Source organism: Saccopteryx leptura, chromosome 1 (assembly GCF_036850995.1).
Source record: "Saccopteryx leptura isolate mSacLep1 chromosome 1, mSacLep1_pri_phased_curated, whole genome shotgun sequence".
Lineage (NCBI taxonomy): Eukaryota > Metazoa > Chordata > Mammalia > Chiroptera > Emballonuridae > Saccopteryx > Saccopteryx leptura.
This window is the reverse complement of record NC_089503.1, coordinates 337,774,073-337,788,321: the sequence shown is the minus strand read 5'-3', so window position 1 is coordinate 337,788,321 and position 14,249 is coordinate 337,774,073. Positions and strand designations below refer to the sequence as shown.

Sequence of the window (14,249 nt, the reverse complement as noted above, 5' to 3'; positions counted from 1 at the left end):
AGAAATGAGGAATTGGGAGTTCTTATTTCATCCCCAGAGAATAGACTACACGGCCTCAAATTATCTTGTCCCACATTGAAAGGCCACCATTGGTAAAAATAGTCCATTGCCAGAGCTTACCTTGGGTATCTGAAGCCATTAAATCATTAAGGATGTGGACACTTGCAGCGTAAGCTGTGTTTAGATTTGGACTGATGTGCTTATGGTGTTTTATATTACTTTCATCTTTGTAATCTGTTTGGAATTAAGTACAAGCCCTTAGGACATCCTTAAAAATTACTTAAACGAAGATTTGTAATCAAAATAACCTATGTAGCCTGACCAAGTAGTGGCGTAGTGGATAGAGTGCCAGCCTGGGACACTGAGGAACCAGGTTTCAAAACCTTGAGGTTACTGGCTTGAGCGTGGGCTCATCCGACTTAAGCATGAGGTTGCCAGCCTCATGGTCTCTGGCCTGAGCAAAGGGTCACTGGGCTGGCTAGAGCGCCTGTCAAGGCACATATGAGAAAGCAATCAATGAACAGCTAAACTATCACAACTATGAGTTGATGCTTCTCATCTCTTCTTACCCTTCCTGTCTGTCTGTCCTTGTCTCTTTCTCTCTCTCTCACTAAAAAATAATAATAATAACTTATGTAAATAATACTTTAGATCTTTTTTAGGGGCCTTAATAACCTTTTGCTGTCCCGAGGTAATTTAAATAAATATTAATCCTAATATAACCAATAGTTTTCATATTTATACATTTGCTTTGGTAACACTTTTATTAGACAATACACATAAACTTTGGCCTAGTGTTTCAGTTAATGAAATTTAATATTAAGGTGAAGATACTAATGAACATTAATAGTCAATATGTTAAATGTTATGTTAGTTAACTTTATGTATAGAAAACATTCTATTCAAATAGTGCAATGTAGGCCTGACCTGTGGTGGTGCAGTGGGTAAAGCGTTCACCTGGTACGCTGAGGTCGCCAATTCAAAACCCTGGGCTTGCCCTGTCAAGGCACGTAATCTACTGATCAAGAAGTTTTAGTTGTTTTAGATTTGTTTTAATGGGAGATAAACTTTCATACCTTTTATATTCTGCAGATATGAAACATTTTTTGCAAAAGCTGTTCTCACAGTTGATGGACTGCTGTGTTGATGTGGAATCCAAAGAGGAGGAGAAAGACATCCAGAAAAAGACATATTGTTCAATGGATTCTCTTTCCAATTGGTATATGAATGTCACACAGGTAAACATATACTGACAATTTTCTCCCAGGAAATTGGCATATGATTGAAGAACCCTGGAATTATATTAAGCATAGTTCTGTTTTGTTGCAATAAGGATACGTTTATTTAGCACTAGCTGTTATTTTAATAGTAGCTACTTGTTTTTCCTAAGACTACTAGAATTTGAAAGTATTCTTTTATCAGTATGCAGCCTACTTCCTGGTAAAAAAGTTTAGCTTCCTACAAGGCCATTTTATTTGTGGGATAATGTCATCTGGTGGCAGAAACAGCATCTGGAATTGGTTCTGCTGCAGATTTTTATCTCTGTAACAATGGCTATAACATTATTACTATATTATTTCATAGGTTCCTCCATATTTGCTTTGGTGCAATAGAACCATATAGTCATATCTGTTGTCAACTTAGTCTGATGAGAAATAGCCATATCTATCTATCTATCTATCTATCTATCTATATCTCTCTATATATATATATATATATATATGTATATATAATTTTTTTAAGAATCTAATTTGTTTTATGTTTAAAATTATTGGGGAGTAAATGCTCTCTAAGTAGAATATATTCAACAAACATATATAAAAAGAAGTTTCATTCTGCCATGTCAGTCTCTGGTGAAAATGAATAACCTAGGTGATTCATGGGTAATTGTACCATAAAACCACAGCTTTAGTTTATGTTGCTGTGTAGCCAGATAGTATAGGGAAAATAGTGTAGTGATTTTTTTTTGATGAATATATTGGTAGAAGTCATCATAAATGAAGTTTCCTTTTGCAAGGTGTAGGTATTAAACTGGATCTAATGCTTACAATTGTATATTAATTTGATTCAAAATTTTAGACTTTGTAGAAATCAAATGCTACATATAATTTAAAAGATTGGCATTGGATTAGATGATATTTAAGATGCTTTTCAACTTGAAATTTCACGATATCAGATCAGTGTTATTAATTGTGCTTTTTAATTATAATTACTAGTTCTCACCTTAAAGCAAAGCAAAATACGACATTCTACCAGCAAAAAAATCACTGTTATAGAGAATGTCTGTATTCCCCATGCTTTCTTGTCATTTTTTTCAGATAGCAGAAAATAAAAATATTTCATTGAAGCAAGAGATTTTATTGAACCTTTTTCTTCTTGATTATTATTCCCATGCCAGACAGAAAGATTCTGCTAATAATTGTTGGAATGAGTTTCTGTTTATTATGTTGGAGAAATTAAAAAAACAACAACAAGCCAGTTACTATGAAATATAAAGGAAGATAGATCTACATGTGTAGGTAGCATTATTTTGTTGGTAAGGCTTTAACTCCTTCTTTCCGCAATGTCTTAAAAGAAGACAGACCCAGAAAGGCCAGGGAAAAAGAGGACTTCTAGCCCAGGCCAGTCTCCTCCTGTAGTGCTTATCTTAAAGGACATGGAAAGCTTCACCACAAAAGTACTTCAAGACTTCATAATTATCAGCAGGTAAACGATGTATGTCTTGTTTTTCTGTGCAAAAATTTATTAGGGAAACTTACAATATTTACCTAAAAACACAACCTTGTTCAGAGAAAACAAATGGCCAATTTAATCTTTAATACGAAATGGATGGAAACCAAGATGATTTCAAATTCCTTATAATTGAATATTTAGAGACCTATCAGATTTTATTTTCTTTTTGACCAAAGAATGTGAATCAAAAGACAAAAGTTAGCCATTTTTATGTATTTATGTATTTTTTAAAATTATTTATTGATTTTAGAGAGAGAGGAAAGGTGAGGGAGAGATAGAAACATTGATCTGTCCATGCAAGTGCCTTGACCAGGCACCAACCCCACAACTTTGGCTATCTGGCCAGGGCAAAGTGAGCCATTTTTAAATTAGCATGACAAGGCAGTATAGAATATAGTTTCCTTCACCAGGATTGTCTCTTACGTGCCCCATTAAATGTACAAACTACTACAGATTGAGATATTTTTGTCAGGTCTTATTTTATGTTACCTATCCACTTTGAGTTAGTGCTACTAAGTAAGAATGTTTTCTAAATAAGATTTTATATAATATTTCTAGAGAGAATCTACTTCCATGATCTCATTGAGTCTTTAAGGCAATTCTGTGAGATTCAGAATTGAAGTAACTATTTTAAAATCCAGAAACATGCCTTACCCATGCTACATTTTTAAATATATAATTTATTTTGTCTTCTACATGTTAATTTGCTTAATAGTTATGGCTTCATTTGCCTTAAAACTATATTGTGTTATAATTTACTAATATACTTATTATTTCTATTTTGATAGTGTTTTTTTTTTCTCCCATTGAAACTAAGGTTTCTAGAGCCTAAGACTTTTCTTACTGCTCATACTGTATTGCTTAACATTGCTGGAAAAATATAGAGTACAGACTAGAAAAGCTCTACTTTTTTTAGAGCTCAGACTTGTGACTATTTTTACAATCAGGAGTAAAGAAAAAGAACCTAAACAGAGTCCAGGCACTTTTTACTCCTATGAAGGTAGAACTGTATACAGCTAGAATGCAAAAAGCAGTAGCTAACAGGAGGGAGTAAGCAGAATCATCAGCCATGGACTACCTGCAGTAGCTCTCAAGGAAAGTACTGTTTTACTCTGTGGAAGTCATTTGTGTTCCTACTAGTAATGCTCAATCAGGTTCAACAAGTTTGAGTTAAGAATGCAAGAAAAGGTTGTAACATTTTTTAGTAATGTCCATTTAAACTATGTCTTACATATGTGTAAGAAAAGTTTTTTAGTTCTTAGCTATTACGGCTGGGTGGCATAGTATCTGTTAGAAATGTCCATAAATAGGATGTTACCTTGAAAATTAATGAGCTTCATGTCAGTGAACTCTTAAAGCATAGGCTGATAACTAACTGAGGAAGACTATATATAGGTAGGACTCAAAATTTGGGTGAAAGGTTAAATTGAATGGTATCTAACACCTCTTCTAACACTTGAGATTATGTAAACATAGGGGGAGGCACTTGATCTCTCTGGACCTCTGTGTTCTTAGTGATAAAATGAGAGGAACTGCTAATAGATTAATTTCAGAGCTAGAATGTCTTGGAAATAACTATATATGTTACTCTAGCAGAGGAAAATGAGTGACCTAGCAAATTTTAGTATCTAGAATGATACTCCTTACCAGTGTCTTATAAAATAGGCATAAAAATAAAGGTCATATTTTGAAATATGATGTACTGAAATATATTCGCTAAAGAAATAGCACTTTTGTGTGTTTTTCTTTTTTAAACTAGTCAACATCTACATGAATTTCCACTAATACTCATTTTTGGAATTGCTACATCGCCTATTATCATTCATCGGTTGCTTCCTCATGCAGTATCATCTCTATTGTGTATAGAAATATTCCAATCTTTGTCTTGCAAGGAGCATCTGACTACGGTACTTGATAAGGTACAAAGTAAAAAATTTACTAATGAAATAAGTTGAAAAGGAAATTACCAAGAATAGATTATAAATAGAAATGTGAATGATAAATGTTTACATCTCTTAAGAGTATATTGAACATATTTTTTAACATATTTTAATATTTTTATTTAGTGATTTTTATAGTGGTATAGTATTACCTCTATAGATCAAATATAAAATTTATGAAAAGAATATTTATTGATATCAATCAGTTATTATTCAATGGAAAATAATTGGTTTTTAAAATAAATTTTTTACAGAATGTGATGACTTCCTGGTAAACAATAATGTTTTTATTTTAATATTAAATGATTTGAAGTTTCTAGTGGACTCTTTACTGTCAGGCTGATTTGACTGAAAGTAAATACTAATGTTTTCCCAAACCATACATAGCTCTATGTTTCTACTTAAATAGAGATACCATTCTTTAGTATTGACCTTCCACCAGTTTTACCTAGACTCAGCTGCTCTAAGGTACTCTTTATATTGCTTGTGTAAAGTAAGATAATGACAACCTTCCATTTCTTTACTAACCACTTCTACATTTTTTCCTCATGATGGGTATATCTATTGGTTTACTAACACTTTGGGGAAAAGGTTTCCAACTATGATATTTAAAATTGCGTGGTTGTAGACAAGTTCAGTTAGCCTTCTATAACCATGCTTCTGTTTAAAAAGCCTACTATGACTTCATTTTCAGATGTAAAATCTTAATTATAGGCCATTGAAAATTAGCTGAATAATACAAATTCAGCTGTTCTATAGTTTTATTTATTTTATTTTTTTATTTTTGTGGCAGAGACAGAGAGTCAGAGAGAGGAACAGACAGACAGGAAGGGAGAGAGATGAGAAACATCAATTCTTTGTTGTTCATTGATTGATTTCTCATATGTGCCTTGACCAGGGGGCTACAGCAGACCGAGTAACCCCTTGCTCAAGCCAGCGACCTTGGGCTCAAGCTGGTGAGCCTTGCTCAAACCAGATGAGTCCGCGCTTAAGCTGGCGACCTCGGGGTCTCAAACCTGGGTCCTCCGCATCCCAGTCCAACGCTCTATCCACTGCGCCACCGCCTGGTCAGGCCTGTTCTATAGTTTTTAAATAGACATCTGTTAATTTTGGGTTTCTCATTTAATAGTACATGAAGTGTACTGTTTATTAATGTGTAGCAGTAGGGGTGAAAAAGAAATCAGATAACAAGAATTGCCAAAGCCTGCAGCTTTTTCAGTGGCTTCTGGTGAGAGAAGGGGTTATTTAATCGATAGAAAGTATTTAAAAAAAAGAATTATTGATTTTTATTTATTATATATATTGGTTTGTTTTTGTTTTACAGAGACAGAGAGAGAGAGAGAGAGGGATAGACAGGGACAGACAGACAGGAATGGAGAGAGATGAGAAGCATCAATCATTAGTTTTTTGTTGGGACATCTTAGTTGTTCATTGATTGCTTTCTCATATGTGCCTTGACCACGGGCCTTCAGCAGACCAAGAAACCACTTGCTCTAGCCAGAGACCTTGGGTCCAAGCTGGTGAGCTTTGCTCAAGCCAGATGAGCCCGCGCTCAAGCTGGCGATCTCAGGGTCTCGAACCTGGGTCCTCCACATCCCAGTCCGACACTATCCACTGCGCCACTGCCTGGTCAGGCGAATTATTGATTTTTAGATAGAGGAGAAAGAGGAAGGGGGGAAGGAGTGGGAAGCATCAACTCGTAGTATTATAGTTGCTTCTCTTTTGTGCCTTGACTGGGCAAGCCCGGGGCTTCGCACAAGCAACCTCAGCATTCCAGGTAGATGCTTTATTCACTGCGCCATCCCAGGTCAAACAGACAGTATTTTTTAAAATTAGGGTTGAATAGGAAATAATGAACTTCTTTGATTCTGAACATGTAGTATGGATAGCTTCTTTTTGTTATTACTGTTGTGTAAATTAATTCAAAATTTTAGTTGATGTTTGACTTTAAAAACCTAGCTATTATAGCTTTCATAATTACTGTGTCATAGTCTCATTCTTTGCCTCATTATTTACAGTTGATATTTATAAAGAGTAATAAGGAGTGTGTCTTGCCCCTCCCCATTTATCTCTTCCAGCTACTTCTTACAACTGAGTTTCCCTTTAAATTAAGTGAAAAAGTGTTACAGATTCTGACCAACATCTTTTTGTACTATGATTTCTCAATTCAGAACTTTATAAAAGGACTTCAGGTATGAAGACACTAATGAGTTTAAACATTCACAAGCTGATTCTAAATAATTTGCATGTTATTTTAAACTGACTAGTGTGATAATTTAAATGGCAAATTAGAATAAATAAATTCAAGTTATATTATTCTAGGTTCTACCATTTGCCTTCCAGCAAAAGTAGTATAGTGAATATATTAATTGAATAAGAAAATGGAAAAAGGCCTCTCTCCAATCCGGACATTCTTAATGTGGGGATGTGGGGAGCAAAAGGTACCTTTTTAGAAGAATCTGGTGAAAGCTTGTGAACTTCCTACTTAGGAAATATTATATATAAAGGGCCAGCAAACTTTTTTGTAAAAGACCAGATATTAAATATTTTTCCTTTTGCATATTACATAGGGTCACTGTTACATATTCTTTGTTTTCTTTTTTTTCTTAACCCTTTAAAGAAATAAATAAAAAAAAATTCTGGGCCATATAAAGTAGGCTGTGGGTCAGAGTCTGTCCCCTGCACATCTGTGTGTGTTTACTTCTATTTATTCTTATATATTGGGAGTGCATTTTCACTAAAGTTTCATGAATTGCAGGAAAATAATTCATGAACCTAGCTTCAGAACATCTGTTCTAAATTAAAAGTGGACCCCATTCTTCAGGTATTTAAAACATACTATTTCCTTCTCGTCAACTATAAAAACCTTAGCAAAATGTAGTCACTGTGAACACATGCCAGTTGTCAAATTTATTGAAACCTATATATTAGTAACCTTTAGTACAAAAGTGTAATATGATAATACTGTATGTTTAGGGAGTACCTAGATGATTATAAAGTATTTCCATATGTACTCTTCTTCCACATAAAACATTGTAGTGGTATGGCTAATATATGTCTTCTGTTGAATTTAGAATGGACTATTTTGGAATATTTCCTCTAGCCTTGGGTATTTGGTCCTCAGCTCTACAGGCTCAGAAATTCATTATCCATTTACCAATGAGGGGTCATGCTCAAATACCTTAAGAGTAATATATAAACTAGCATGTTGACTTATTAATTTGTGATGGAGAGTACTATTTTGCAATGATCAGAATGTGTTTTGTCTACTATGTAGTGAACTGTCTCTCCAGTATCAAGGTATATGGAAAAACCAAATTTGTCATAAAAAAATTGCTTAGAGTCCAAGTTTTTAACCTTTGGGGAGCGTAATAATATAGATCTTACCTGTTATGGTAGAATCTGGAAAATAATTCTCCCTTATACTGTGTAGACAGACTATAGCATTCTAGTTACTACAATACTTGTATCTATTAGATACTGTACTATCTTTTCCTCCATAAAGTAAAACTGAATTTTAAAAGATAAATTTTATTAAATCATCTTTTTGTTTTTTATCAGTAGGCAAAGCTTCTACCATTGAAACATTTTTATTTATTTAGCAGACTAGTTTTTACACTGACTTTAGCTTGGTATTTTCTTACAAGTTTTTGGACATCAGTTAGAATGTTAGGTCACACCCCAGTCCCATCCTTACCACATTTACTGTTCTTTTATTGTGAGTTGCTTTTTCAAATAGCTAATTTATTTATTTGTATTTGTTTCTTTTAGTTTATACTTCTAGATTATAATATTCTGACCTCCACAAAATAGAACCTTAAAATATTAAAGGTATATAGCCATTTATGTATTGTTTGCAGTGATAATGTGACATTACTAAGTGTAATGTCATGAGTACTTCTGCTGTTTAAAAAACACCTTAAAATTGAGCATAGGGCAGAAGGTTTACTGTCAAAATATAACAAATGTATTGAATCTTTATTTTTTCAGCTTTCTCTATTAGAGCATTTCTATTCCCAGCCCCTCAGTGTTCTGTGCTGTGATCTCCCAGAAGCCAAGAGAAGACTAAATTTTTTATCAGATAGTCAATGTGAAAACATTCGACGTCTTCCATCATTTAGGAGGTAAAAAGGATTACATATTTAACATACCTTAAAATAGAGTTTGGGGCAAATTAAGGGATCTCAGATCTAGTTATTTTTGAAGAGGAAAAAGGAAAAATAACCTTTTAATTTTTTTAGAGCAAATTAAAGCCCTTTTGTTTTTGTGAGATTTCAGTGTTGGATTTAAAAATTTGGTATAAAGAAAATTATTTTTATAAGGAGATATAATTTACAGCTACTCCAGAGTTATTTTATAAAATAATATTTATATTTTCTATTTCTGTAGTTTCAGTTGTTTATGATTAGACACCGCCCCCCGACTGTGAACTGTGGCTGACTTAAGGAGTTAAAAATGACCATTAAACCATGCCTGTCATTTTGAATTTATTTTTGAGAAGAAAAGAAAGAATGTGACCACCAATCTAGATAGTTGTTTTCGCCTACATGCTATTCATATATTTAGAATATGTAATTTTCTCTTTTTGTGTATGGTGCGGTAAACATTTTAGGTACGTGGAAAAGCAGGCTGCAGAAAAGCAAGTCGCACTGTTGACCAGTGAGAGATTTTTGAAGGTAGGAGTGTGGATGTACTTGTCTCAGTTTTATTCTCTTTGTTTTATGCAGGAAAAAGAACATGTACCTACTATTTTTTTCTTTACTTTTTTCCATTTTTTAAATTAAGTGAGAGGTGGGTAGGCGGGGAGGCAGACAGACTCCCACATGCACTCTGACTGGTATCCACCTGGCAAGCTTCCCTACCAGGTGATGTTCAGCTCACCTGGGGCTGCTCTGTTGCTTGGCAACCAAGCTGTTTAAGCACCTGAGGTGAGGCCATGGAGCCCTCCTTAGCACCTGGGGCCAACTTGCTTGACCCATTTAAGCCATGGCTGTAGGAGAAGAGAGAGAAGGGGGAAGAGTGGAGAAGCAGATGGTCTCTTCTGTGTGTCCTGACTAGGAATCAAACCCAGGACTTCCACACACTGGGCCAATGCTCTACCACTAAGCTAACAGGCCAGGGCCTGCACCTAATATTTTTTGAGTTAATTTTATAAATCATACTTGTATATCCTAATAATGCTTTGGAGAGTGAAGTAGTAGATCTTAATAATCAGATAGAAATGTGACTATTAAAGTTGACATAAAACCTCATCTAAGAAATAAGACTTTTTAAAAAATATATTTATTTTATTGGTTTTATAGAAAGGAAGGGAGAGAGCAGAAGAGAGATAGGAACATCAAGCTGTTCCTGTATGTGCCCTGACCGGGATCGAACCGGCAACCTCTGTGCTTAAGGAGGATGCTAAGTCATCCGGCCATGGCAGAAATAAGACATTTTAAATTGAGGAAAAATATTAACTAGAACATTGGGTTTCTCCTATGGTCTATTTTGAAACCACTTAGATCTCAGCTTTCTTTCAATGGGACAGTTTTAGAATCTGCAGGCAATTTCATTTTAATGTCCTTTTAGAGGCTGCCATAAATAAAAGCATATAGAAGCCATGTAGCTTAGGGACCCACTGCTAAGTGGGTATTGATTTGATAAAATGTTGTTATATATTGATAATATAATGCCGGCAAAGAAGTAATGAGCTTAAAATATTATGAATTAGCCATACAATGTAGAGAATATCAAAAGTTTTTTCATTCCATCTTTCTTGAGTAAATAATAGTTGGACATGGTACAGTGATTCAAAAGGCAAAGGTACTAGTGACAAGACTCCCTCCCATCTTTATCCTCCGCTGCTCCCTTTCCCTCCCTGGGTACAGCCAGCATTACTAGTTTCTTAAATATCATTCTATAGAAATTTTCCACATACAACAAATGATGACATATATAATGGGGGTTTTCTCCTCTGTCTTACAGAAATAAGTATATGCACTATTCTGTACCTTGTTTTGTTTTGCACTTAATCTTGGAAATCAGTCCATATCAGTACTAACAAATGAATTTACAAAAAGGAGGTAAATTAGTATTTAGAAGTACACAGAATACATGCTCTCTAGGAACTGAGATTTTATTCAAAATTTGAAAACAATATGTTTATCAGCAAAACTCACATAACACCAGGGCTTAACTTTAAGCTCATCTTAAATTTTCTGATAACTTTTTCCTTAAAAAGGCATGAAGAATATAAAAATAAATGTGACATGCTTTTCTAATTATCCATCATTAAGAGACCTGTTAAATAAAATGAAGGTACAGTACATTTATTCAATAAAAAGAATAGCTTTTTGGGAGGGGGTATAGTTGACATACAACATTATAATGGAGAATGGCTTTTATTAAACATTATTTCTAATGCAGAATCCACACTGGGCCATAATATAAAAATCACTTCTAGATTGAGTTTAGTAATTATTTTAATAATCTCTGCAATCGAGCAGTAGAGGAAGTCCTCAAACCCTAATGCAGGTCATTTTGGTGGAGAGGAAATTTAAGAACCACTGGAAAAGGATGTGTGCATGCTTACTAAAGTCTTTTAAGATTAGATAGATAAGCTCTCTGATGAGTGAGCTAGCTGCCAAGTGCATTTCCTGCTAGAGCTTTCTGTCAAGAGTATATTATCAGAAGCCAGGAATAGATTTTTAAAGAGTACCTTTAACCATTGAGGTAGCAAAGGGAGAGAATTTCTAGGCTGGTCTGTTGTAGAAATAGCTTGGCACTTATTTCTGCTTTTCAGTAAACTTTTCTGTATTTGTTAAGCGTTTCTACTGCGCTTGTTGTTGCACTTACCAGCGTATTTGTCGTTTTTGCCGTATTTATTTTATATAGAGTTTTATAGTTCGTCATTTAAAGGCATATTTTTTGAGACTTAAATAGTGAGAAATATGAAGGAGCACAAAGATTTTTACCCTTACCCTGAAAAAGTTATCTGTAGGTTACCTGCTGAATTCCAAGGACAGAAGTTGTCTGAGAAAATAAATTGTATTGATTTTTCTAGTGTAGAGTGCAAGTATCTGTGAATATTTTCTTATATTAATACTTTTTTCTTTTTATAATTTTGTTTTAAAACACAAAACTAAATTTTTATGTGTTCTGCCACAATTTAAAATACTAGAAAAATCTTTTATAATATGATACTGCACAATATAAGGAGCAATCCTTATCTTGATTTCAGAAATTTTGCATTTGAACTCTAGCTACTCAACAGCCGTGTATACTTAACGAAAATCACTTAGCCTATTTAAGCTTCTATTTCCTTAGCTTTAAAATAAAATAATAGCCTGACCTGTGGTGGCGCAGTGGATAAAGCGTCAACCTGGAAACACTGAGGTTGCCGGTTCAAAACCCTGGGCTTGCCTGGTCAAGGCACATATGGGAGTTGATGCTTCCTGCTCCTCCCCCTTCTCTCTCTCTCTCTCTCTCTCTCTCTCTCTCTCCTCTCTATAATGAATAAATAAAATCTTAAAAAAATAAAAATAAATAAATAATTTCTAGTATGATTTTCTTATAGGTTTAGTGATAAAATCTGCTCAGCAATTGACTTTGAGTAAAAAGCAAATATAATTAAGACTTTAAATGTAAATTATATTGTTGTTTTTCACTAATAAAGTTATCAAGATGAGTACATAGTTTGGTATATATTCTGTTTTATGTATATATATAATATATGTATAAAATATTCTATTAGTTATATAGATTATATAGTAATGTAGACGTGCCTATTAGAGTTTATTATTTTGTCTCTGGTTTCTACATTCAGATTTCTAAGACATAGACCTCAAAGTATATTCCAGAGAAATGTATACTCTATTTCTACACTGGTTGTGCCCTAAAAATATACTTTCTTCTCTATTCTGATGAATTAAACCAGTGGTTCTCAAATCAAAATTACTTGGGGGACTTGGTAAAACAGATTTCTGGGCTCCATCTCCTGAGTTTCTGATTTTGTAGTGCTGCATACCTAGCAGGGTTCCAGGTAATGCTGATACTGCTGGTCTAGAGACTATTCATTTAGAACCACTGATTGACTCTCTCGAAGGAAATGTTATTTATCTTTTCCTTACTTCATATTTTTTTTGTGTGTGTGTTTTAGTGAGAGAGACAGAGAGAGGGACAGATAGGGACAGACAGACAGGAAGGGAGAGAGATGAGAAGCATCAGTTCATTGCAGCACCTTAGTTGTTCATTGATTGCTTTCTTATATGTGCCTTGACCAGGTAACAGGCTTCAACTGAACCAGTACCCCCTTGCTAAAGCCAGCAACTTTGGGCTCAAGCCAGCGGCCATGGGGTCATGTCTGTGGTCCCATGTTCAAGCCAGAGACCCTGTGCTCAAGCTGGTGAGCCCATACTCAAGTTGGATGAGTCCACACTCAAGCCGGTGACCTCGGGGTTTTTTGAACCCGGCCCTTTGCATCTCTAGCCGGTGCTTTATCTACTGTACCACTGCCTGGTCAGGCTCTTTACCTTATTTTCTTAAACATAGAACTAATCTGTGAAATCCCAATCTAAACAAATAATTCATTTTAATAATTCTCTGACTAGACTCAAGATGTTTAAAAAAAAAACCTTCAACTCCCTTAAAATTATGGACCTTTAGTTTAATAAACACTGCCTTAAAACTATATGCCAACCTTTTATTTTTTTAATCTTAGGGACTGAGCTTTTTTTTAAGAGTGTTTTTTAGGCCCTGGCTGGTTGGTTTGGTGGTAGAGCATCGGGCTGGCCCAGGTTTGATTCCTGGTCAGGGTACACAGGAGAAGCAACCATCTGCTTCCCCAACCTTTCCCTTCCCTCTTCCCCTTCTCTCTCCCTATGTCTTTCTCTTCTCTTCCCACAGCCATGGCTCAATTGATTTGAGTGCATTGGCCCTGGCCCTGAGAATGGCTCCGTGGAGCCTCTGCCTCAGGAGCTAAAAATAGCTTAGTTGTGAGCATCAGCCCAGACAGGTCGCTGGGTGGATACTGGTTGGGGCACATGCAGGAGTCTTATCTCCCCTCCTCTCACTTAAATTAAAAAAAAAGTGTGTACTTTATTTATTATTTAAAAAATTTTTTTATTGATGAGAGAGAGAGAGAGAGAAGGAAAGAAACATCAACTTGTTGTTCCACTTGTTCCATTTAGTTGTGCATTCATTCACTGGTTGCTTCTTGTATGTGCTCTAACCAGAGTTCAAGCTGTGACCTTCATGTGCCAGGACAGTGTTCTATCCACTGAACCACCCAGCCAGGGCCGAGAGTATACCTTAAAATTTTTTATTTTTTAGTGAAATAGAGACAAGAAGGGAGAGAGATGAGAAGCATCAACTCAACTCATAGTTGCATCACTTTAGTTATTCATTAATTGCTTCTCATATGAGCCTTGACCTAAAGGTTCAAGCCAGAAACCTTTGGATCATGTCGATGATCCTGCACTCTAGCTGGTGACCCGATGCTCAAGCTGGTAAGCCTACGCTCAAGCCTGATGGGCCCATGCTTATGCTGGAGACTTTGGAATATCGAACCTGGGACCTCAGTGTCCCAGGTTGATT

The 14,249-nt window shown here is 35.0% G+C and overlaps 1 protein-coding gene across 5 annotated transcripts in view; it reads left to right on the top strand.

Moving 5' to 3' along the window:
• The window catches only part of ORC3 (origin recognition complex subunit 3), a 67,612-nt gene that overhangs the window by 13,901 nt on the left and 39,462 nt on the right, over window positions 1-14,249 (top strand). For 4 of the 5 annotated variants that reach the window (XM_066358904.1, XM_066358902.1, XM_066358906.1 and 1 more), the window contains 6 exons: window positions 1,093-1,238; window positions 2,576-2,706; window positions 4,493-4,652; window positions 6,752-6,865; window positions 8,664-8,797; window positions 9,286-9,349. In XM_066358904.1, coding sequence (XP_066215001.1) covers window positions 1,093-1,238; window positions 2,576-2,706; window positions 4,493-4,652; window positions 6,752-6,865; window positions 8,664-8,797; window positions 9,286-9,349 — 749 coding nt within the window. The remainder of the gene's footprint in view (window positions 1-1,092; window positions 1,239-2,575; window positions 2,707-4,492; window positions 4,653-6,751; window positions 6,866-8,663; window positions 8,798-9,285; window positions 9,350-14,249) is intronic. The other variant, XM_066358905.1, reaches the window with a different exon arrangement.